Raw genomic sequence first — 24,517 nt, forward strand, 5'->3', positions numbered from 1 at the left:
CAGGATGAAATGAAGAAAGTGGCAGATGCTTTTTTTTTTTTTTCCCTCCCCTCAGCATCGCTTTAGGGACCCAAAGGGAGCTGATTTCAAGCTCCAGCTCCGTGCCCCTGCTTCTCTGCCGAGCTAAGCGGCAGCACTCTGTTGGCATTGCTCCTGCAGGGCGATGGGATGGACTCCAGGTGGGACTGGGGATGGAGCACCTGGTTTCGGGCAGCAAAACCCAAGAATGCTCTCGGCGGTGCCTGGTGAAGCAGCAGAGCCCCTCCACGAGGCACAGGCAGCAGCTTGGGAAGGGAGAGTGGTACCTGCACAGGGCTCTGCGCCCGCCCTGGGGAGAGCTCCAAAGAGGAGAAGCTCCAGTTATGTCACTCATCATTTCCAGGCATTTTTAAAAAGAAACCCCTCTGGGGCAGAGGCTCTGTTTCCATTCAGAGCTGCACATGATGGGATGTGTGCCTTTGCTCTAGTTGCTGAGTGCCACTGTTGTTGCAGGTTAATTATCATTAGTAATTATTCATCACCCCTCACAGAAAGGCTTTTCCCTGCTGGTCAGGAGTCACTCAGAGCATTAACAGTGGTTTTTTCTCCCCTGCAAACACAGTTCCAGCTTGATTCAGGGACTCTTCTGGCCTTGGCAGCTGCCTTGGAGCCCCTTGGAAGGTGGTCGAGGGGAGCCTGGGTTGTTGTCCTGCCTGGTAACTTTTTCTTTTTTAACACAATTTAAATATGAGTAGCTAAATTCTCTCCATTAGAAGTGTTGCACAGACTCTCCTAGACTAAGCCTTGTTGACTTTTTCCTTCTTTTAATGCATTTCTGATGCAGTGAAACAGCTGAAAAAAAATAAAATAAATAAATCTGATGATGCATCCAGTGGCAACACATCTTCTCAAAGACGTAGCTGAAAAAAAAAAACCCCAAGTAACTGTGGCTACTGCTCTCGCCATAATTGAGAAATAAATCCAAGACCAAGCCAGGGGAAGGAAGGTGGCATCAGGATGTTTGTGCTGGGGAAGGAGGCAGCCCAGGAGACCCAGTGCCCTCGCTGTCACGCAGCCATGGGCACAGCCCTGAGCTGTGTCCCCTGGCAGAGGCATGTCACAAGTTCCAGCGTCAGCCTCTCCGCAGCACTCTGGGGCTGGTTTATTTTTCCCCTCGCAGATCCAGCCACCAAGATCCTAAAGCAGGTCAGGCATATGGGACCGCGGCGTGAGCAAGCTCGGCTGGCTCCAGCTCAGATTTACAAGGAACTCAGTTGCCTTTTTGTAATTTTTTTTTTTTTTACCCCCCACCCTCTTCCAACTCCGACCAAATCCCAAACATAAATTATGGCAACCGGGCGCTTCCTGGCTCCCGCAGCTGCTCAGCAAAATTGACTTTTCCGCCAGCGCCGCCGCTGGGAGCACAAACCTGGCAGCTGAGCACCGGGCCCGCTTGGAGCCCTGCTTTTCCCATTCAGCAGAAGTTCAGCCAGCTCGGAGCACTCCAGACTCAGCGAATTATTCTCCCAATAATCCGTGGGCTTCTTGGGAAATTTCCGGCTGGCTCTAATTGGGACAGCTGTTAAGGCGGCAGTTTTCGCGAGAACCAAGAGTCGCTTTCAGACGAGCGCGGCTCTTAAAACGGCTGCTGCTTTGATAGCTGCTCGTTGCCTTTCTTGTTGTCTGATTATTGGGCTTAGTATCTCCCTGCAAGCTAAATTAAAAAAAAAAAAAAAAAAAAAAAAAAAAAAAATCAAAAAAATTCACTTTGCCTGTTTCATCTTTCCCTTCTCTTCACCCGATATTATCTCCTGCCCCTCCTCCTACTTCAAGGGGACTCTGTCAGTTTAAATTCGACCCCAAGTCTGAGCTTTGCAAAAATTAACGTGTAGAGCATTTCAGATTAAGAGAATTTCTCTTTCTCTCTTTTATTTTTATTTTTTAGCCCCCCCAGGGTTCACAAACACTGTCGAGAAGTCAAAGCAAACATTTGCCTTGTTGCTTTAACGCGGGAGATCCTGCCAAGAAAATTAACGGGGCCTGTCTCCACAAAGGGAGAAAACTCATTTCCTTCTGATGGGGGTACTGAGAGACTCGCTGCCTGTTGGTAATGACTTTGTTTTTAATTTAATTGTTCTTCTTTCCTAATCCCACATACGTTTTTGCCATTTAGCAAGGAAGTTGAATAAAGCATACGAAGGTTCCTAAACAGCTAATGCAGTCCCAGAGTCTGTGAGCTGGAAATTTTATGTCCTTAGGGAGCCTTGAGGACTTGACGAAAGCCCTTGATAAAACGAGATTGAATCTTGCTCTGAATTCCCAGCAGATTCTGAGTTGGGTCTGCTGGAAATTCCCACCAAGCCCTCTTTGCTCCCCATGTGAAAATAGAAGACCTGGAGCTCCAGAAGCACCAGGTATGTCCTGCAATACACACTGCAGATAGGAAAATTGCTCTGGAGCAAAGTGAAGAATGGATTAAATTTGGTTCATATTGAATAATTTTTTTTTTTTTTTTTTAATATGGCTTTCCAGTGAAAGAGGAAAAATGAAAAAAATTCATCTTGTCATTTCAGTATGTTGTTCAAACCAGAACAGTGGTTCTTTTTCTATTCTTTTATTTAAAGAAAGTCAAGATTCATATGAACAATGGTGTGCTGAAGTGGAAAAACTTGAAACATTTAATTTAGAACACGTATCGATGAAACATTTTGGCATTCTTAAGCAGAACGTTTTATTTCAAAACAGGTAGGAAAAGAAGTGCTTTGATTGCAGCTGGTTTTGCTTGGACCGTGGCTTCGTTTGTTCTTCTTCTCATTTAAAATAATTGCCAAATTCTGCCTAGATTTGCCAATTAATTTGACGCCCCGGGACTCTGTTGTGCACCAGATTTGCGGTTCATTTGAAATGAAAAATCTTTGCTCGCAAATCATGTGTGTACGAGGAGCTAATGAGGGTCCCCTGACTTCTGGCTCCTGATGTGCAGGGTTTTTTCGGCTGTGCCTCCTGCCAGTCCCCACTGTTCACAGCCTGGAAAAACACGCGCTGCCGGTGCCGTCCCTCCGGTTTTTCCCTCCAGAAAAGGTGCCCAGGACCTATGGAATTCACACCGTGCCTCCAGCTGCCAGCCACAGCCCCATCCCTGGGTGGCAGAGGGAAGGAATTTAAATCAAGAGGAGACAAGTTTATATTTAGAGCTGGGGGTTGCTCCTTCATCAGATTACGCCGGTTTTAAGTAGGTCAGGCGGGAGACCCGAGATATCCGAGTCCCCTTCAAAGGCATCCGTCCGTCACTTATTATTCCAGGCATTTCCCTTTCTCTCTGCCTTCCCTTCACAGCCCTTTGTCGCTGCTGCTGGCTCTCGCTGTCCTTCCCAACACTCCTTCCTTTCATTGCCTTCCCCGCTCCTCCTCCCTGCTGGCTCTGGGACAGCCTTGGGGACAGCGGTGGCCTCAGCCGCGTCGCCAGGCGCGAGGCCACCGCTCCAGGGTGCAGCCAAGCTGAGGAGAGGCTGCTGCTGTGGGGTGCTGCTCACAGCACCACGTCCTCCCACAGCCCGGGCTCCAACCTGAGCGCACAGGGGGTTAGGCAAGAGCCAGCGGGTAGCGATAAAAACACCCCCCAAAAAACCCACGCAAAACGCAAGAGAATCGCTCGGATCTCCCTGTTTAACCCTATTCTAGGAAACAATTTCCTGCGCTGATCAGCCTGGGGGCACCTGCCTGGCTCTCCCCAGCAGCCCTGGCACCCAGGCTCCCGTTCCAGGCAGTTTCCCCTGTAATCAATCCTAATAATGAAGGTTCTGGGCACAGCCAGGGCTCTTCCCGCTGGCTCCCGGGCTGCCACACAAACAAACGCGCACGAGGAGAACACGGGGCGCTGCCACAGGGCCCTGGGCTGCAGCAGCCTGTCACCTCCATTACCCACAGAGGCTGAAATCGCCCTCCTTCAGCACGGGCAGGTCTGACAGGGGCGGGTGGAGCAGAGCCTGAGGGTGCTCCTCCAGCAAACACTTCGGAGCGCATCACGTTGTGCTTGCCCGGCTGACTGGGGTTATCTGAGTGCTCGCAATCGCAGATTTTGCTGGGTGGTGGCAAGGACCTGGTACCTGGGAGAAGATGTGCAGGTCAGCAGAGTCACCCATCCCAGCCTCCCAGCCTGTGCTGGGGCTGGGGATGGACAGACCTTCCTGTCAGTCACCCTGACACGTTCACCAGCCAGAACTACCATCAAATCATCCCCACTTGGATTTTTTTTTTTTTTTTTTTTTTTTTTTTTTTTTTTTTGAGGCATATTCTTTGCTCACTCCCAGTCTATTACGTTTTTCAACTCTCGGTGGAATTTATTTTATTTTTTTTTTTTTTTTCCTAAACTCAAGGCCTCCTTCAAGCTGATCACAAGGGAACGCTGAGTGCTTGTTTTTTAATATTCTGACAGGTGCTATTTTGCTATTTGCTTGTGATGATTCAGGACATTTGCATGTCTTTGTCCTTAATTAAAAAGCACTTCACCCTTGCTGCAGGGGTATGGAAGATTTCTCCTGCTCTGTTCATTTTGGGGGACTTTTAATCAACAAATCCACTCAGTAGACACGGGTGCCTTTCTGAGAGGGGGGTGAAGCAGTGTGGAGAGCTGTGTGGGTGTAATTATGGCTCATTTTTTTTGGGGGGGGGGATGTGGAGGGGTGGAGGGAAGAGAGAAGGGTGAATTTTCCCGCAGTTGAAAGGCGTTTTCTGACACCCTCGTGGAAGACAGGAGTCCCCTGTCCACCAAGCACATGGGCAATGACAAAGGCAAATTTTGCTGCAAAGGCTGGAGCTGGCAGAGCTGCCTGGGGAGTCAGCACTCTGCCTCCCTGACACAGGCTCTGGCCAGCAGCCTGCAGACATCCTGTCCCCCAGCCTGCAGCACCTTCTTTAGACCCCACCCTGCCTGCACAGGCAGGATCCCAGCTCAGCTCGCTCCTCTCTGCAGTGCAAACCCCCGGGCTGGGCGCATCCCTCTGCAGCGTGTGGGGTGTGTGCCCCGTTTCCTGCATGGCTGGAGCGTGCCAGGGATGATCCTCGGTCTCCTCCAAGCACAGGCATTCTTTGCAAGGTGAAAAGGCAGCACTTTTCACAGCAGGGCCTTTTTAAACGGCAGCACGTGTTGCCTTGGGCTGTCAGGGAGGCTAAAAGTGAGTTTGGAGGAAGGGATTGAGCCGCAGCAGCAGCTCAGCCGGCAGGGACAGGCACAGAGTCTGGAAGCAGTTCCCACTGCAGGAACCTCCCAGGCCTTAGGGAAGGACATTAGGGGAGGGGAGACCCCTCCATGGATGTCCCTGGCCTGGGGACGGGAGGGTGCTGGCATGGGGATGCGGCAAGAGAGGTGGCAGGAACGAGGCGCTGCTCTGCCCTGGCTCCTTGCCCTGGTGATGAGACCTAGGCAGAGACACCAGCCCGAGGTAACTCCTCTCATTCCCTCAGCACAGGCAGTTTCTGCAGTTGTTCCCACTTGTCTGGATCACCCTCAAAGCCGGGGCAGTGGAAAGGGGCTGCAGACCCACCTGGAGGGAGACCCCCAGGAAAAAGCATCCAGCCCTTCCTGTGCTTCTCCCCTCACGGGGAAATGGGAACCAGCCTCTGCCTTGGGGACCTGAGCCTGCCAGGCAGCAGAGAGCCCAGGGAAAGGCCCAAATCCTGTGTGCTGAGATCCCACCACTGCTCTCTGATATCCCAGCCTTAACATTTCTATCTCCTCCTGGAAAATACCAGACTGAAAAACAGCTCCAGCAAGGCTCGGTGTTTATCTGCTCTGCTTTTCCAGGCTGGGGAGCACAGGCTCGTGGGAACCTTTGAAGATTATTTCTCTTCACTTTCCTGACGAGACTTCAGCCTCCTCTTGAATCTTTTTATTTTGCCTCCTTTCAACGCATCGGCCCGATTTCTCCGAGACTTAACAGCAATGAACAAGATTAAGATTGGAGCTTAGGGGGTATTAGGAGGCGATCTCTCCTTCCCTGACGTGCTGGCAATCGCCAGATCCTGGTGCCAGCATCCCTCTCTTGGAGAGGCTCTCGCTGCTCGGGCACCTCCGCTCCGATGGCTCTGGGAGCGCAGGGGCTGCGGGGCAGTGTCTGCTCCTCTGCACCTCAGCTGCCGGCAGAGGGGCTGGGACAGAGGGGAAAACCAGAGGGGAGAGGGGAGGTGGGCGCTGGACACAGCAGCGCTGAGGTGGGTGGATGGGGTCTGGGTTTGCACGCTTTGGGTTGGAAAGGAAAATCCCGGTTCAAGGGTACCTGGGCGAGGCTCGCTGTGCCCAGCAGCCACAGCAGCACGGCCCTGTGCAGAGCAGGGTTGATCTAGGTCAGTGTTTCACGGGGCATCCTGGAGCTGAGGAGCAGAGCAGCGCTGGCATTTCTCCATGAACTCCTGCGAGCGTGGACTGAGGAGCCCCGGGATGGGGAAAGGCTGCAAAGGGCAGCACCAGCAATGGGCAGACAGCAGCTGGGTGGGGTCGGGGCTGGGCACAGCTCTGCACAGGGACAACAGGCTGATGGCAGCACTGTGGGAGGCTCTCAGGGCTGCAGTGGGGTTCAGCTGTGCTGCTGTGTCCCACCTGGACCAAGAGGGCATGAGGGAGGGTCAGTCCCCTTGATTCCCGGTGGTGGGAGTGGATAGCAGCAGTGCAGCACATGCTGCCTTCTCCCTGCATGAATGATGCTTTGGGGCAGGGATCTGCCAAGCTGCTCCAGGGATCTGCCAAGTTGCTCCCTTCTCCCTGCATGAATGATGCTTTGGGGCAGGGATCTGCCAAGCTGCTCCAGGGAAGGAGCAGGCGCTGCCCCTGCCCTGAGCTGGGAGCCCACACGCTGGATGGGCAAAGTGCCCCTGGGTCTGCCAAGCCTGTTCCCAGCTGGTCACCTCCCTTCTAAGCTCCTGCTCTTGTGGTGGCCACAGTGCCACGGTCCCAAGCATCACCTCCCTTAAAAACAACAAAAAGCTGCTCCTCTGAAATGTGTCCCTCGAGTTCAGGCATGAGAGAGAGAAGGGTGTTTTCCCTCTTTCGCACAGGAGACTCTGGAGCTTCATGCAGGAGGAAATGAAAGAGGCCTGGAAAATATCTAAGGACTCCCAAGAAGGAAAGAGGAGTGAAACAATGGGCTCGCTGCAGGAAACCACCACAGGGCTCAGGAGTCAGCCCCATCCCATGCAGCACAGGACAGCTCCTGGGACCCCAGTCAGGCAGCAGGAGGGGCTGAGGGGCTGCGCTCTGCCTCAGCTCAGAGAGGAAAGGTCCTTTCCCTGTTTTCTCCGCTTGTCAACAGTCCTGCATTATCCTCAGGCTGACAAAATGTCAAAGTGCCAGCAAAGCGCGGAGCCGAGGCAGGAGGAGAGCAGAGAGCAGGGCTCGGGTGGGCTGCAGGAGAGGGGAGGGCTGTAATTGAACATCCACACTCGGACACAGACCAGCAGTTCCCATTATTTACTGGTGTGTAAACATTCCTGAGCCAGTGTAGAGAGAAGGCACTGAAATCCCAGCGCCCCTGGGCAGAAAGGCCTACAGGTATTAACAATAAAAGGCTGCCGTGCTTCCCTCTCTCCTTTTCTTAAATCCCTCGGGGTCAGCAGGTGCTGATGTGGCCTCAGCTGTGCCCTCAGGGCTGCAGCAGGGCAAGGGCCAGGCAGAGTCACTGCTGGCCACGGGGTTTTGATGGCCAGCACCTCCTTCCACGTGTTTGCTCTCCTCTGAATCCCAGCCCGTCCCCTGGAGAGCCCCAAGTTTTTCCCAGCTGTTGAGCGACCCTGGCAGGAATCACTGTGCCAAACACAGTTCTCCTTGGATCCATGACCTTCCTGGCTGCTGTTCCCCTTCCCTGAACCACTGTGGCACGGGGTGGCAAGGAGCAGGGCACCTCCATCCCAAAGCAGCCACGTTCCTGCAGTGAAGAGAAGCAGCTGTTCCTGTTCCTGCAGCTGCACGTCCCCAGAGTTTGTGTCAGCAGTTGCACAGTATTTAAAATAAGGATGGGAGTTATTCCGGGGTCTAAACTACCAGCTCATGGTCCTGTGCTGAGCATTATCACATCAGATGTGTGGATGGCATAGCTGCAAATTCCACTTGAAAAAAAAGTATCAAAACACCTGGTGCTCAGTTTGCTGAGATTTTTCCCTTTTTTCCTGTTGAATCCTGCCAGTTCTCTTCCCCTTCCCAACCTTTCCCATGTACATTTTCTCTTTTTGCATTTCAAACCCTAGGAGAACGGTAACATGCTAAGCCCTGGGTTGGGGAGCGTTTCAGAAAAGCAGAGCCATAAAAGCACAGGAAATGGCACCTTTCCCATCCCCAGGGTGACAGCAAGAGCTCTTCTGACACACAGGATCAGATCACCTAGCATGTGGTGATCTCTTTCCGCTAAGAAACTAATTTTGAAGAGGGGCTGCCTGCAATGGAAGGAAAGCAGAGACTCCTTCAGGCCTGGCACAGCAGCAGGGGATGGAGGTAAGGTTCTCGCTCCCGTCAACGCTCTTGTCACCCCCGGGACAGCTTGCACCAGCTCCTGCCACGGCCTGGGCTGTCCTCCCACACCCTTCACTCTCCTTGGAAAATATTCACGTCACATTTGTTCAGGCTCCAAACACTTTTTTTATAATCTGTCAGCTCTGCAAGTTCACTCCCGCACCTAAAAACCAAACTGTGCCCTGTCTGCTTCATCTATCATCGCTGTCCATAAAGGTGGGGAGGCAGAGCCCAGCTGAAGCTGTTATTGATGTCATGTGAGCCCAGATACAGCATCTGCTGCTGTGCCTGGTGAGCACAGACAAAAGACAAAACCCGGGTTACGTTGAACAAACGCCCTGGTAGAGTAAACAAATGTTTCTACCGCTCAGGACATGCCCCAAGTCAGAGAACGGGGTCGAGCCTTACGCGGGGTTTTTCGTCCTCCGAGTTTTGCAGAGGGACCCTGTGGGCAGCCTCTCCTCAGCTGTCCTTCCCCCTCCCACCCATCCAGGTGTGTCAGAGTGCAGGAGAGCCAGCAGCCCCCGCCTCCTGCCCCAGCACACGGCCCTGGCCCTGGGGAGAGGGTCTGAGCCCACCCTGCTGCTGCCGGGGGACGCTGTGGCTCGGAGACAGCTCAAGGACCAGTTCATTGCCAGGAGGACACGGAGCACCAAGGACAGCGGCTCTGTCCCCAGCCCTGTGACGTGCAGAGTGAGGGAGGAGGGGAAGGCGAGTTCACCTCCGTGCAGCCCTTCAGAGCAGTCTGCTGCATGGCCCTGGCACTGCTGCCTGCCAATGCCCTGGCAGCTCCTTGTCCTGGAGTGCCCAGCTCTGCCAGCAGCGCTCTCAAACCTGACCTGTTCCTGGGATCTGCCTCTGCCTGGGGTGCTCCAGTGCTGCCGCAGGTGCTCCTCCGCCCTTGAGAGAGGCACATCTGTCTGAAGAGCTCGTGCAGATGCCAGGAGCCCGAGCTCTCTCAGAAATGAGCTCCTGAACACCTTGGGACAGCACTTTCCCCCACTTGTATCAGTTTTCCCTCTGATGTAGCCCAAAAGAAGAGCAGTCTCCTGAAGGGAGCAGTGACCAGCACTTTGCCTCCTGCCTTCCCCTGCTGCTCCAGCCTGAGCCCTGAGCACACCCCAGCGCAGGAGCAGGCAGCACACACCCCGAAAAGGGGCCCTGAGAGGGCACAGAGGGGTTGGGAAAGGGCTGCAGATGTGCCCAGGCTCATCCCTCTGACATCACCGCCATCCTTGCAAGGTTTGGGAGTCATGGGCCAGGGCTGGAATTGTCTCCTTGCCTCCCAGAGCTAAATCCTGCAGTGAGGGCTGCACAACCAAACCCTCATTTGCTGTTGCAGCTTGGCCCCTCAGGCTCTGGGCTCATGAGGACTCTGTAAATAATAGGTTTTATTAGTTTGCCGGTTAAACTGCAATACCAGAAGGGATAAAAAAACCCATCTTGAATAAAACATTGCATCTCCTGTTTAAGTTTCGAATCTCATGACAGTAGACCTCAAAACAAATGTCTCTTCAAAGTGGAAATCAGGGCCTGCTCCCTCCCAAAACATAGGAGCAGGACATTTTGTCCTCCTCAGCATTTGTACTGAGGGTGCTTTCTTGGTCAGAGCCATTCACTGTGAATTTGAAATGGATTTGTCCACAGCTGAGCCTGTGCTGCTGATAAATAAGGTGTTTGCTTGAAAAGCAGTGCCCTTGTTCTTCAACACCATCAACAGGCTGCATTCTTATCCTTGGTTCCAGGGACAGACCCAGCACCAGTTACAAAATTAAAACCCTTGTAAATGAAGAAGAGCAGAGAGCAGAACTGCTTGGAAGCTCCTGGTGCATAAAACTGCCTGGGAGGTGTCTCCAAAACAGCATCACGAGGGGATGCTGTGATTCCCTAACATTTCCCAGCCCATCTCCACTGCTCCGAGCTCAGCCCTCCCCAGATCTCAGTTCTCAAGTAGCAGAACGGGGTAGTCAAAAGAAATCAGCCCTGTGAAGTTCCCCACGTACCACTTCACATCCTGCGTCTTGAGGGGGAGCTGAAAGCACATGTATGAACCCCTGGACATTCTGTGGTCTGCTCAGGACCAGAATCCTTGACAGCTCCATCTACCTGCACCCTTCCCAACTTCAGCTTCACCAGGATCCCTGAAGAACTCCTGGAACAATCCAGTGGCTCTCTTTGAAGCTTAAAGAGCTCTTTCCACCTTTACTGCTGCTTTGATATTCATTATTTACTCTTTTGACATGTGCTTCCTGTAAACTCCGCCACCCAGAGCTGGCTTCTTTGCATGAAGTAAAGGCAACATCATCTCCAGCTGCCTTGTTCCAGGGAAATGCCATCAACGCGGCCCTGATGCCTGCAGCTGCCTCTTGTGGCTTTGGGGCCGCTCAGATCTCACGCCCGAGGGCTTGAGGTGGTCACTGCAGCCATCAGCAAGGGAGAGAGCCTCAAAAAACCACCCGGGTGTGCTGCTGGTGCTGCCTTTGTGTGCTCCTGCAGCATCCCCACCGCCCCCGAGACTGGTCCTGGCTGTGAGGCGCTGGCTGTGCCTGGGAACGGGGATCTACCCCGAACAGCACCAGAACGCTGCAGAGGGAGAGCAGAGAGTGATTTGCCCCAGCTGGGGTGGGGAAGGATGTGACAGGCCCAGGAGCGAGGGGAGAGAGGCAGCACTCAGTGAAAGGGATGGTCCCGCTCCGGTCCGGAGGAGCTGGATTTGCCATCGGAATTACCAGAGCTCCGGGGGATGCAGGACCGGGCCTCTCCAGCTGCTGCATCTCAGCCTGTCGCTAAACAGCGGGGGACAATTATCGGTGCCTCGCGTAGATCTAACCAAGTTTGTTCTGAGCGGCTCCCACCCAAAGCCCCCCGGGAAGGAATCCCTTACTGCTCTTTGCCAGTGGGGTGCCTGCAGGGCGAGGAAATGCTGTGAAGAAACGAAGAAAAGAGCGAGGCTGGGCAAACCCTGAGGGCAGAGAGCGACAGGCTGGGGGCCCCCAGCAGTCCCTCAGCTCCTCCCCACGCACCCTCCCGGCTGTTTTTGCGGGACAGCAGCCCCAACAGGTGGGAAAGGACCCTCTCCCCGCTGCACCTCGCTGCCAGCTCAGCCCGCCGGGGCCTGACGCCTCGCGTAACTCAGCGATAATTACCCACTCTTTCTTTTTTTAGACGAACACCCCAACCGTTGTGCGCGGGAAGGAGGTTGGGGAAAAAAAAAAAAAAAAAAAAAAAAAATCGAGGCGAGCATTAAGAGAAACCAAACGCCTTCGTTACGCAGAGGGGGAGCGAGAGCTCCTGGCACCAGCTGACGATGCTCGCTCCCCGGCAGCGCGGCTCCGGCAGATGCGCGGGTGCCTCTCGGCGCGCCCCCCCGCCGGCGCCCAGCCCCGGGGCTGCGGGGGAGGCCGGCCCCTTCGCGGGGAGGTAGGAGCCGCCGCCGGCCCCTCCCCGCCTCCGACCGGAGAAGAGATGCCCAACTTTGCGGTGCGGGGCCGCGCGGGCGGCGGCGGGGCCGGAGCGCGGAGCAGCGGGCGGCGGGGGGGCCCCGGAGCCGCCCCCGGCCCGGCCCCGCGCTGAGCCCCGCCGGGAGGGAGCGCGGCCGCCGCCGCCCCCCCGGGGCCGCCCATCGCCTCGCAGAGATGCCCGGGACGGTGCTGCTGCTCTGCCTGGCCCTCGGGCCGGTCCTGCGAGCCAGGTGAGTCTCCCCCCGCCCCGCCACCCCGCCTCAGTTTACCCGTCGGGGCAGTGGGAGGGCAGGGGGTTGGGGTCGCAGCTCTTCTCGCCGCGCCGGTTCCAGAGGGGGTTCGGGCAGCTCCGTGCCCCCGGCTGTTCCTCCCGGCGGGTCCCGTCGCGGCGGCACCGAGCGCCCGCACGTCCTCCGCACCCCGGGCTCCCCCTCCGCACGCCAGAGCGAGAGGACATCCCGCTCTCCATCCCGCCGTCACCCCGCCGGCTGATCCTGCCGGGGGCCGAGCCCCTCCCGGGGTGTGCGGAGCCGGACCAGAGGGAGCTCGGCACCTCCGCGGAGCTGCGTCCGTCACCAGGGCATTTCCACGTGGGGCCGGGCTGGGTGGCAAGGAGCTGGCGTCCCCTTCCTTGCGCTGAGCCGCTGTGGCCGCCGAGCCCCCGCAGGGTGCGCAGCCCGGCAGCGGGAGGGCAGCGCGGGCTCCTGCCCTGCTCCACAGGTCGGGCTGAGGTCGCGGCTCTGGGGCCGGCGAGGAGCCCGGTGCCAGCCCGGTGCCAGCCCGGTGCCAACCCGGTGCCAGCCCGGTGCCAGCCCGGTGCCCCCAACCAGCGGGGCAGGAGCGAGCGGCACTGCTTTTCCCGGGGCCAGTCGTTCGTAGCGCTTTTCTGTAAACAGCGATGAAAAGGGCTCACGCACAAGGGGGTTTCAAGTTTCCTTTTCCTTTTTTTTTTTTTTTTTCCCCCTAGCCTTGCTCATGAGTTTAATGGCTAGATGGGGAAAGAACATGTTGTCAGCAGATTGTTACCCCCAGGGCTTGGGGGAAGAGGGATTTTACTGGCTGAAGTTAATTGGCAGAATAAGCCGCCTTAAAGCCGATCAAATCCCATTACAGATGCAGTCAGGGACAGGGAGCATGAATCCTGCTACTAATGGTCTGCCCTGCCAATGCTTCCAGACCCCGGGGGTGGGCACAAAGTCCATCCCTGCCGTGGTCCTGCGTGGCTTGGCCTTCCCAGGGTCGAGGAGCAAGAGCTCCTCGTGTCCTGACACAAAACCTCCCGGGAGGAGATCCGTGCCGGTGCCAGGGGCCACTGGAGGGCTGAGAGGGGGATGGATCCATGGTGGTCCCGGTTCCTGTGCCCCACCATCCCTGCAGTGCATTGCTGCCAGCCCTGCATTTCGGGAGGGTGAGTTCTAAGCTGCAGGGTGGCACGGAGGAGCAATTAAATCCTGTATTCACATACCCTTGAGCAGGAATGTTCACCCCGCAGCTGGCCTGGCCTCTCTTCCGCCTCAAGTCAGCCTCTACCCTGAGCCCTGCTTTGCCAGGAGCAGTGGCTGTGGAGGTTGAGGGGTGGGCACGATGGAGTGGGAGAGGAATCCTGTGAGAGGGGAAAAAGAGAAAGTTATGTCAGCGTCTTGCTCCGCATTCACTGCATTTTTCCTGGATGCAGTTGTGGAGGGTGAATCTCCTCTTCCTTGTTCCTCATGGTAGGTGCTGGGGTGAGGAGCTCTGTTCGTGTGAGCAGAGCTGTGTGTGTGAGTTCTTCTCCCGGTGCAAGCAGCAAAGACCCTTCCCCTGGCACTGGGTGCTTTGGCCAGGTGATTCAGCACTCCCCAGATGCTCCCCCCAGCACAGAGACTCATTCACCAGCCACACTGCCTCGGCTGGGACCACGGCAGCCAACCCTGAGCCCTGAAGGCAGGATCCCTGCACAGCATCACACCAGATGCTGGGCTTGGCAGGTGCTGAAACTGTGCAGGTTGGACCTCTGGGGCTTCACGGGGTGTGCTGTCAGAAGTAGGAAGATAAATGAAATGTGTAGGGGGCAGAGAGAGCCCTCTGTCCTTAAATCCTTTGCCTTTTTCTAATTCAGAGCCGTCTGCCTCAACACCCCTGTGCCTACAACCCTAGGAGCCATTGGGATGGGTGACTGGAAGGACACATTAGCATGTGGTAATCAGAATTGATCACAGTGCTTTTCAACCAAGGGAAATGTTGTTATTGCGTTTCGCTGCTCTCTTTTCCTTGGGAGCAGGGAAAGCTCTCAGCTGTGTTTGCAGCAGGGCTGGTTCCTGCCTCAGGGCCACCGCCAGCTCGTGAACAGTACTGGGTGTGCATCCCAGGCAAGCACCAGCAGCTGCCCCACCAGGCAAGGAGCAGCAGTGTCTTCAAGGGCTCGTGGCACATGTTGCTCTTCTCCTCCTGCTGCCGAGGGAACACCTTGTCAGACAGCTTGGGCACTGGGGGAGGCAGCCAGCCACCAGCTCCTCAGGTGACTTTCCCCAGCAGCGTGTGTTTGGAAGCCTCAGCCAAACAGGTGTCAGCTGGAGGAAAAGGGAATTAGGGTTCCTGCTGTGATGCCACGGGTTGCCCAGGGGGAGTTGTCCAACCTCATCTATGCACGTGAGCACATCCGAAAGGACACCTCCGTGCCGTGCCAGCCTCCTGCTCGGGGCACCAGCGGGAGCTGCCACGGCCCCAGCTCCTCTGCCAAGACCAGGGATTTTGTTGCAACACCCCCAGTTCTGCCCTGCTGTCACCCCCTGCCCACGCTGCGGCTGTGTCCCAGCCCCACGGCCCTGCTCTGAGGAGGGTGTTCTCACATCTCACCGAGCAGAGGTGAGGAAACACGGCCCTGCCTTACCCCTTGGCTGCAAAGAGACGTATGAGAACTGGCTGTCCCCTGTCACCAAGCCAGCTGCTTTGTGCCCAGAGATGGAGCTGCCAGGCTCCGTGTGTTCACAGCACGGTGGGGATGGCTGCAGGTCTGCAGTGTGACATTTCCATCAGCACCTGGAGGGGGGATGCGCATCACCTTAATCCCTCTCCTCTGCTATAGATCTTGGGCTCTTCCCTTCTCAGTTTAGAGTGGGGCCACCAAGAGAGACCAGGGAGGAGGCAGTGGCATGGAGAGGGTGGTGTGAGAGTTACACCCTTGACCACCAAGGGCTGATGCGTGTCCGTGTGTGCACAGGCACTCAGGAAAAACATATTTTCTCCCAGCAAAAGCTGGAGAAAGGCTTGCTTATGCTAAGATGGCTTAGTACGGTTTAGTCGACTGGGATTAGCTGCACCAGCAAAAAGCATATTTCTGGTAGTGTCCCTGCATCTGTAGTAGGGATGTGACTCCCTGGAAATGCTACCCCCAGCCTTGGGGTGTTAATCAGCCGTGCTGAATGGGGGGAAACCAGAAGGCTGAGAGCAGGGTGAGCTCAGCCCAGGTGTGCTCAGCCCCCAAAAGGGAGGTTTCAGTTTCAAATTTCTCAGAGGACCGGGATTTTTGGCAGGGCAGAGGGATGTGCAGAGTTCTGTGCTGGCAGGTGACTTCAAGTAAGGTCAAGGGAACACGGAGAAAATGTTTCGGTGTGGCTGTTCCCACTTTGCCTCCATCACGCAGGGGACGGCAGTTCGGATCGCTTTCCCCTGCCCTGAGCTGCGCTGCGGGCACGGGTCCTTCTTTGTTTCTGGAGCCAGCCCCCCGATTTCACCCCTGTGCCCCTCTGGGGTGGGCTCACGGTGGTGCCCTGCGCCTCCTGCAGCTGCTGGCCGCAGAGAGAGCGCCGCTCGGATGGGGACAGCGCATCCTGACAGCGCTGCTTAACTAACGCTCCTCAAGCGCGGTCAGAAAGTGCGGCGCAGTCAGACAGCGAACAATGAGCTGATGTACCCGCACCTAATGCGCGGCGGCAGGCAGGCAGCTGCGGCAGCCCAGCCCTCGGCGGGGGACGCGTCCCGGCAGCCGGAGAGCTGCGGAGACGCGAAGAGTTTTAAAGCGATTGCGAAAGCGAGTTTCGTCCGGGCGTTTTGGACGGGGAGCATCCGAGCCGTCGGCCGCAGCGTGTCGATTGAACGCCTTCTCTCCCCTCTCCCGAGCGCCCCGGCCGGGCTGCGCGTCCCCGGAGGGAGATGCGGGTCCGCGGTGCCACCTCGGAGCCGCGAGGTTCCGCTGCGACACCCTCGGTGTGGCTGGAGCGGGTGCCAGGCTGCCAGGGCAGAGGGGGATGCCGGAGCATCCTCTCCCGCATGCGGCTGTGTCACGCCGGGGACAGCCGTGTGAACGAGCCGCCCAGAGCAGCGGCAGGTGCTGAGAATCTCCGTGCGGACCTAATCTAATGAGAGGGTTTGGGAAAACTCCTCCGAGGAAAAGGGAGGAGTGCGAAAGGTTTAGAGGGGGCAGGTTTGAAGAAGCTGTTGCTAAGTGGATGGTGTCCGAAGGAGGATGGATACGAGCTTTCCTTGCCTGGCTTGGAGCTGGGAGATTGGGAAGATGGGACATCTTTAAACGGGAGCTCACGCCAGAGGCTGGGGAGGGAGGGTTGGTGAGTGCAGGGAATGGGTTGTGGCAGGTCTTGGCCTGCAGGCAGAGGAGTTTGCATAAGGCTTTAATTTCCAGGGATCTGTGCAGGGCAGATGGCTGGGCTCCTGGCACAGCAGACGTGCACCATGCCTGCATGGAAGGTTCGGACCTGTTTTCTCCGAAGGGCATTTATTGCAGATGTCTTGCTCCCCAAAAACACTGTTTTGTCACTGTCTCTTTCCTCAGAGGAAGCCAGCAGCAGGCAGAGTAGTGGAGGTATTTGAGGTTTACAGGCAGCTCTGGCAGCAGGAGCTGCTGGGTGGGATGAGCAGGAAGGCAGGGAGAGCAGGGGCTGGCTCCCACACCTCGGGGATCAGCAGTGCATCTCCAGAGGGAGCTAAGGAGGAAGTGGAGCGCTCCATGCTCATCCTCCCCACGGGTGGCAAAGCCCCTGCATGTCTGGTGACCCTGAGGTGAGCAAAGGTGCCAGGTGAGTGGTGTCTTCTTAGCAGCGTGGCTGAGAGGAGATCCCTGAGCTCCTTCTGCTCTGCCTTTTAGCTGCGCTGCATCCTCCTCCTTTGCTATCTCTGAAACACAGCTGTGCCCCTACTCCCAGCGAGTGCCAAAGAGCTGCCACCGCCACGTCCCTGCTCTTTGTCTCTCCCCTCCAGGTGTGAGAGCACAGAGGAATACGATTACGATTACCTCAGCATCAATAAAACCTGGGTCCTCACCCCCAAGGCACAGGAGACCGATGCCACGCAGATCCTCAACTCGCTGCTCAAGAACTATGACAACAAGCTGAGGCCCGACATTGGCAGTAAGTGTCCCCTGGAGCTCCCTGTGGCCGCCTGGCCGTGTCTCGTGTTCTCCATGCTTTGGCATTTTGCTTGCCGTAGGGCCACGCTAGTCCCAGACGTTCCCCTCGTCCCCATCCCTCTGCAAATGCCCCTGGCCCCAGGTGATGGTGCCTGTTTCCTTGTCTTTCCAGTCAAGCCCACGTTCATTGATGTGGATATCTACGTGAACAGCATCGGGCCCGTGTCTGTCATCCAGATGGTGAGTGCTGGCGTGGCCACCGTGTCCCCTCCCTGTGGCCACTGTGTCCTCTCTCCCTGGCCACCGTGTCCCCTCCCTGTGGTCACTCTGTCCCCTCGCCATCACCACCGTGTCCCCTGGCTGTGGCCACCATGTCCCCTGGCCGTGGCCACCATGTCCCCTCCCTGTGGCCACCATGTCCCCTCGCCATCACCACCGTGTCCCCTCGCCGTGGCAGGGCTGGCCCAGCACTGGGGCAGGCTGTGTCGTGCTGCCCAGACGTGGTGTGAAGGTGGTGTTGGCGTGAGAGGAGGTTTCCTTTCCTTTGGGGAGAGCTGCTCTGACCTGCTGGGAGCTGGAGAGACTGAGCCCCATCCCTGGTCAGGAGCAGGGATCTCGAGAGCCCTCGGTGAGCTCAGCAGCCCTTCCCCGCCTCAGGGCTCAGAGTGGGATGATGGTGCTGCCCTTTGGGCTCTGATGGCAACGGGTGGCAAACTGCTCTGCCTGCTGGCTTTGCCCTCTCCTCCCCGGGAGCTGTGTGAGCACCAGGATACTCAGGGCAAGGTGGAACCAGGGCAGCGTGTTCCAGGAGGACTGGGAGAGGCACCTGGAGATGGTTTCCATGGATGAAATTTGGGTGCCCAGGCCTGGCCTGTGGTGCCAGGGGAAGGCAGGGGGGCCTCTGGTCCAATGTTTCTTCTTTGTAGTGTAGCACCTTAGAGAGCTGCCACCAGGACTGTGAGGATTTCTTCTCATGGCTCAGGAAACGGCAGTGCCCAGCTGTACCAAGAGCTGTGAAAACACTTAACAGAGACACTCTGATCCAGAGAGCAACTCTTGACTATTTAATTTTCACAGGAAACTTCCATCATTATTATTATTATTATTATTATTATTATTATTATTATTATTATCATCTTCCCTGCAAAATCATCTTTTTTCCCTTTTCTAACATGGAACAAACCTGACTGTTGTCAGGTTTTGAAAGACTTCTCCAGTCCACTGGGCAAGTGAGGTGGAGGGGACAAAGGCAAGGTACAGCCAGGATAATTTGGATTTTTTTGTTTCCTTTAATGCAAAACAAAGCAGGAGTGAAACCAGCCCCATTAAACTGAAGAAAAAAAAAAAAAATTAAAGAAAAAAAAAAAAAAGTTCCCAGGATGGACAGGTTATTTTTAGTTTCCAAAGTACAAAATTTCCAAAGAACAAACTCCTCTGGGGATGGAGCCATGGCACAGCAGCTGTAGTACCAGTTCCACTCCGAGGAGCATTTTGAAGCAGCCCTTCTGGCCGGCCACCACAGAGGACGTGCCCCCAAGCAGCTCCTGCTCAGGAGCCACCAGATGGGCATGGGGCCGGACACTCGCTGGCACCACCAGGGCACCATCAGGAGGCCCAGCAGGGACGGCCTGGAGGCTCAAAATTCCCTTGGATTGTTCCAGCATGGAACAAAATTTCCGTTGTTCCGTTGTTCCTCCGGTCTCGGGGAGAAGATCCGCAGCCCGAGCTGTGTGGATGTCACCCCTGGCTGCCAGCACGTGCCACCAGCCCCTCCAGCCCACGGGGGTGTGTGACTGTGAAGCCAAAGTGACACTGTGATGGTTCTGGCTTCTTTTTCTCTGCCGAGATCGGGATTAATACACGGGAGTAGCGGTTTTGTGTTCAGACTCGGCGTTTATTATTTATCTATGTACAGCCTCACAAGCTGTGAGCTCTAACTAGCAAGGTAGAGAAATGAGGTAAAATGGAGCCCTTCTAACTCTTTCCAAGGTTATTTAAGTGCTAATCACCCAATAACGAGGTGACACCTCTATTATTTATATTTCTGCCCCAGTAACGACCACCCAAGGCCCGCAATGCAGACGTTTTTCACCAAATTACAGAAAACCACCCAAACCCATGGAGAAGAGGGAAGAAGAAGGTGAAGGAGAAGGACTCAGACAATGCCCAAAGTCCTCCATCTTGCCCCATGCATTACTGTATATTAAAATCTCAAATCTAAGTTTTTCACCCTGTGATATCACACAATTCCATTCAAACCACACACCCACAACCCCCGTGCCATCACTCAATTTTGGAAGCCTGTCCCACAGCCTGAAGTCAAATGCAGTGCTTGCTTGAGGGCCAGAGTCTTCTAGAACAGAGAGCCTGAAATTTTCAGCCTCCAGGGCTCCAACAGAGCACCAGGGTCACGTTACAGCTGCCGGTTCTGCCTGGTTTGCACTGCACAAGGGTGTGCCAAGAAACCCCCACAAAACCCAGAGCACGTCCTCATCCTCCTCTTTCACTCTCAGCCATTTCCATCACCCTTTTCCAGACCTGCTGGAAGCTCTGCTCCCCTCCCTGTCTTGGGAGCACTGCAGAACCATGCAGGTGGCAGCAGCAGAGACTGGTTTCTAAAATCCAGTCTGCATCCAGAGTTCATCTCTCCTCCTAAACAGGGATACTGCTGCTAGGCTGGTTTCCTAAGAAACACAGCTTCTGCCATGGTGATGGGGATGTGAGAACGTACGTCCGTCCATCCCAGGCGTTCGGGATTTTGGATCTGCTGGGCTAACGCCAGCCATAAATGGCTGCAGGTACAGGAGCTCCAAGCACATTCCGTAGCTTTGGTATTTTTGGGAAAACAAGATGCCAGGCAGTGACAACAGCCACCTCCACCGAGGGGAAAAGCTGCTGTGTGAACTCAGCCCTTACTAGAGACCAGGAAATCATGTGGGAGAGCTCAACCCATGGCTTTTAGCTCCTTCTAGGAGTCAGCAGAAGCTTTTCCTCTCCGTGAAATGGGGCTCCAAAAGTGCACAGGACCCCTGGGGTGGCTGGCTCTTGGAATGGCCAGCATCTGCAGGGCTCTGCTGGGGAAACTGCTGCCGTGGGGCTGGTCCACCCACCTGGGGAAGGGATTGCCGTTTGTGGGAATGGCACAGGAGCTGCTCAGGCAGGGAGGAAACTGCTCAGTGTGGACGATTTTGTGGGGTTTTGCTGTGTCAGTCACAACTGGCTGTGCTGTCCCTCTGAAGTGCCTTGGTGCTGCCAGTCCAGGGGTCCCTGTGGGGTCCTGGCAGCCACCTGTGATCTTGAGACACCTCTGTGTGACACCCCAAGTGGACTCTCTAGGGATCTCTCCTTTTTTGTTTCCTTAGATGTCTTCTAAATGTTGAACCTGTGATGCTCTTGAACTTTAAAACCTTTCCCCATGAGATTGAGGTGATATTAAAGGTACTGAGGGCAGCTAGACGCAGGTCTCAGAGCCTCAAATTTCTGCTGTCCATACCCTGTGTACTTCCCTCTGCTCAGGGGAGGGGCTGCATCCTGCCACGTGGTCTCCCGAAGCAAGAGGAGAGGGCAGTGACAAAGCCACCACAGTGTCATCTCCAGACTTGGCTGCTTTGCCCAGTTGTTTTGTGTGTGTTTGCTTTTCCCTGCTGATGCAGTGAATTGAGTCATTCTGTGGGTCGTGCCAGCCCCTGGCAGGCTGACATCAAACATAGGATAGATGGTCTTTGCTGGGCACGTGTCATGCCCACCCTGCCCCTGTTGATAGAGCTCCTCCCCACCTGAGATCCTCTGCCCTCTCCCAGCTGCCAGCCCCATCCCTCGCGCCTCACCTCGCCTTTTCCCCCACACACGACCTGAGGAAATGCACATTTCCAAGGCAAGGGAGCCAGAATTTGCCTCAGAGCTAGATCTCTCTGGAGCCCGTGGTGACATTTCACCCTGCCACAGACACAGAGGCTTGTGCAGGCTGGAAGGTCCACTGGAGGGGAAATGTCCCATTGATCTCTTTTAGGTGCATTGCCGTGACAGCGCCTTACATAAATATTTCTCTCTCACACAGGCTGTGTGGAACCCAAAAAACCAAGTTCTGCTTTTAAGAACTACAGCAGCATTACTGTGGCTGTTAGCTTGGACCACTGTGGCCTACAGATCTGCAGCTGGAGGCTACAGGATGGCCTGACATGCTGCTGGAGTAGAACTTCAACCAACTTCAACCAGATTGCTCCAACTTCAGCAATCTGGTTTAAACTCTGGTCTCCTGTGATCCCTTGCTCACCCTCAAAGGGTTAACGGCTCACTGCTGTCTTCATCCTGCTGGTCCTCTGTCAGGGATTGGAAGCTGGCCCCGCACAGCCACTGCCCAGCCTCCAAATGATAAATCATGTCAGGGTACAAAACTAATTCCGGTCCTTAAAAATGAATAGGTGATTTGAAAATGCCCTGTGCTGGGCGTGAATTGTGCGTCTCCCTCATCAATCACTTGTCATAAATAACATTAACATTCAGGAGTCAGCAGAAGGTGGGCAGCTTTGGAGCGGGAAGAAATGTAAAGTGATTTCCTGATATCTTTTGTACTCCAGAATCGCCAGTCTTGTTCCCCATTTAGGTGGCTGAGCAGATTTTATTCTCTCTTCCCTGGGGAAAGGGCCCTCTGTGCTCTCCAAACAAAACGCGGCAGTGACCAGAGGCAGAGCCAGAAGATGGTTCAGGGATAAGAAGTGGGGCAGGGGGAAAAGTGGGACCATCAGGACCATCAGTGGAGTAAAGACTCCAATCACTGCGTGGGCTGGGGTTTCCTCCCCAACCCCGTGAATCTTGGGGTGGGATTGGGGCACTTGGCACTGCTCAGGGTGGTGGGAAGCTGTGTTTACCCCATCAGGGGAAGGATGCCCTGGGCCACGAGCCCCTCCAGAGCTCTGGCTGCTGCTCCAGCAGCCCCTGGAGCCAAAAGAGTTATCACCCATAGCGCTGCAACTCTCCCAGCTGCATGGTGGAGCTGGGTGCCCAAAGAGATTCCCATCAACACAGCGTTGAGGCGGCCCTGGATTATCAGAAGCTCAGCCTGATGCAAAGAGCCACCTTCGTTCTCCAAGCACGTTTGTGGGAAGAGGTGCCAGGGAGGGCTGCGGCAGCGTGCAGCGAGGGAGGAGACTCCAGGTTCAAATTTTTCGCTGACTCGTTGTTTGCTGGAGGGATTTGCTCCTGGTTTTGTTTTGTAATGGCTTTATTGCTATAGATTATAGCTTTAACTGGTGTCAAGGGCACCTAGAGCTCTGGATCACCTTCCTTTAGGGATGCTTAACTCTCAGGAAATGATGCTGTAGAAGTAAAGCGGGTGCCAGCGATTGGGGCTGAGTGTCTTTCAGCCCTGAGAATGTCCCTGACGCGTCCATGAGGGACAGTGTCGCTGAGAGGGGGAGAAGCGCTCCACTTCTGGGCTCGGGGATGAAGCAAACCTTGCCCAGAGCTTCTCAGATTCCTCCCAGAGGCCAGAGCTGAATGTCCTTTCCTTCCTTTCTTGCACAAAACCAGGCGTGAGGCTGAGAGCGTGCTCCAGACATTGTGGTAGCCTCCTGGCAAAGGTGAATGGAGACATTTCAGTCACCCAGGGACCTGCCTTGGTTACCTGCTTCAGGAGTCTGGGATCAGAGGCACTGTAGTAAGGGCTGGTTTGGGTGCTGAGGTCTCCTCTCTTTGCTGTGTGTGAGGAGATGCCCTCGAGTGCCAGATTTTGTAGCAAAACGGAATGGCAGCTCTTCTGCTGGTGTGGTACACCACCTCAGTCTCATGACTTGATGATAATAAAGACGGGAAGAGTAAAATTGGCCTCCATCATCCACCAGGGGCCGGATTCTGCTGTCTCAGAAGCACCTGTGACTTCCAGCGGGGTTTCTGAGCTCCCATCTCCATTATTACAGCAAATTGTTTTCTTATCTCTGCCCATGAGTGGGGGGCTGGAACAGGAAGAGGGTGATGTGTCCAAATACAAGCGCTGGCTATTCCCCCCTTGCCTCTCTAGGAAGGAGATGCTGCACGCTATTAAACTCAAAGTGCTCTGCTTGGCTACATTAGTTACCATGCAACACACTCGCGAAATTGAGGGTGAAGAACGTATTTTCCTACATCTGGAGTACTGCAGAAAGCATTTAATAGATCTGCACGTAAGAGTGCATTTGTGGAAACACGGTGAAAAAGGGGGGGGGGGGGGGGGGGAGGGAGGGAGAGAGAGGGAGGGGAGAGTGGAATGTTTATTCGTTATCAGCTGATGAATAATTAATTCACAAACATTGTCTTGTTAAATATAAATTAAATCCTCATTTGACACACTTTATAATTTAGAAGCATAAGCCCAGCATGAATGAAGAGAACTCCCCACTGACTCCTTTCATGTAAATCCCGAGGAGGCAGGGAGGGAGGCTTGGCTTTCAGAGTTAAAGCTGACAAAGGGGAGTGCTTAGGAAGGGGGCTGATGTGACAGAGAGAGCTCGGGCACTTCATCTTTGCCCGTGGGGAGGCGGCTGAGCGGGGCAGGGAGGCTGTGAGTGTCTGCGGAGCCCTTTTCCAAGGATTGCTGCTCCGCGCTCGGCGGCTGAGCCTCTGGATCGCGGCTCCGGGAGCGCAATCCGCGCCGATGCTGCCTTATCAGGGAGAGCAGCAGCTGCTTGTGGACGGCTGGGCTGGCCCAGCAGCAGCGACAGAGACCCCCGAGAGGGGAGCAGGGCTCTACAGGAGCTAAGCCACCCTTGAGGAGAGTCCTGGGCCAGCTGGAGGCTGGGTAGGCACAACCCACATCCCAAAAAGCGTGTGACAGCCCTGAGTGACAGCCCTGGGTGACAGCCCCGGGTGACTGCCCCGCTGCAAGACTCGGGTTAATTCCTTCCTTTCTCCCTAAAAGACGGGGAAACCAAGACCAGTAATAATTGTCTGGCTCCGAGGAACACTTAAGTCTTGATTATACTTAGCTTTGGCTGCTTTGGAATAAGTAGGAAGGAAATGAATTGAAAATGGCATGCTGTTTAAAATGTTCGGCTGTGTTCCTCTGGAGCACAAGATAAGCCTATAGGTAAAGGAAATTTGCTACCTCCCCCCTCCTTTCCTGATAATAATAGGTTCCAGCAGTTGCACAGCACTTCTCAACCGAAAGGACTTAAGAATCCTTCACAAATCATCTGTCTGGGAGGCAATAGCCCAGATGCACCCACTTTAGGGCGGATTGCAGCGCCTAGAGCACGCTGCAGTGCT

The 24,517-nt window shown here is 55.3% G+C and overlaps 1 protein-coding gene across 1 annotated transcript in view; it reads left to right on the forward strand.

The window, feature by feature from the left end:
- The first annotated feature begins 12,046 nt into the window (after positions 1 to 12,046).
- LOC120761998 (gamma-aminobutyric acid receptor subunit gamma-4) overlaps positions 12,047 to 24,517 on the forward strand; it is a 35,881-nt gene continuing 23,410 nt past the window's right edge. Inside the window, exons 1-3 of the mRNA XM_040083908.1 lie at positions 12,047 to 12,167; positions 17,131 to 17,279; positions 17,451 to 17,518. Coding sequence (XP_039939842.1) covers positions 12,112 to 12,167; positions 17,131 to 17,279; positions 17,451 to 17,518 — 273 coding nt within the window. The 5' untranslated portion in view covers positions 12,047 to 12,111. The remainder of the gene's footprint in view (positions 12,168 to 17,130; positions 17,280 to 17,450; positions 17,519 to 24,517) is intronic.

This window comes from Hirundo rustica, chromosome 21 (assembly GCF_015227805.2).
Source record: "Hirundo rustica isolate bHirRus1 chromosome 21, bHirRus1.pri.v3, whole genome shotgun sequence".
In the NCBI taxonomy this organism is placed as follows: domain Eukaryota; kingdom Metazoa; phylum Chordata; class Aves; order Passeriformes; family Hirundinidae; genus Hirundo; species Hirundo rustica.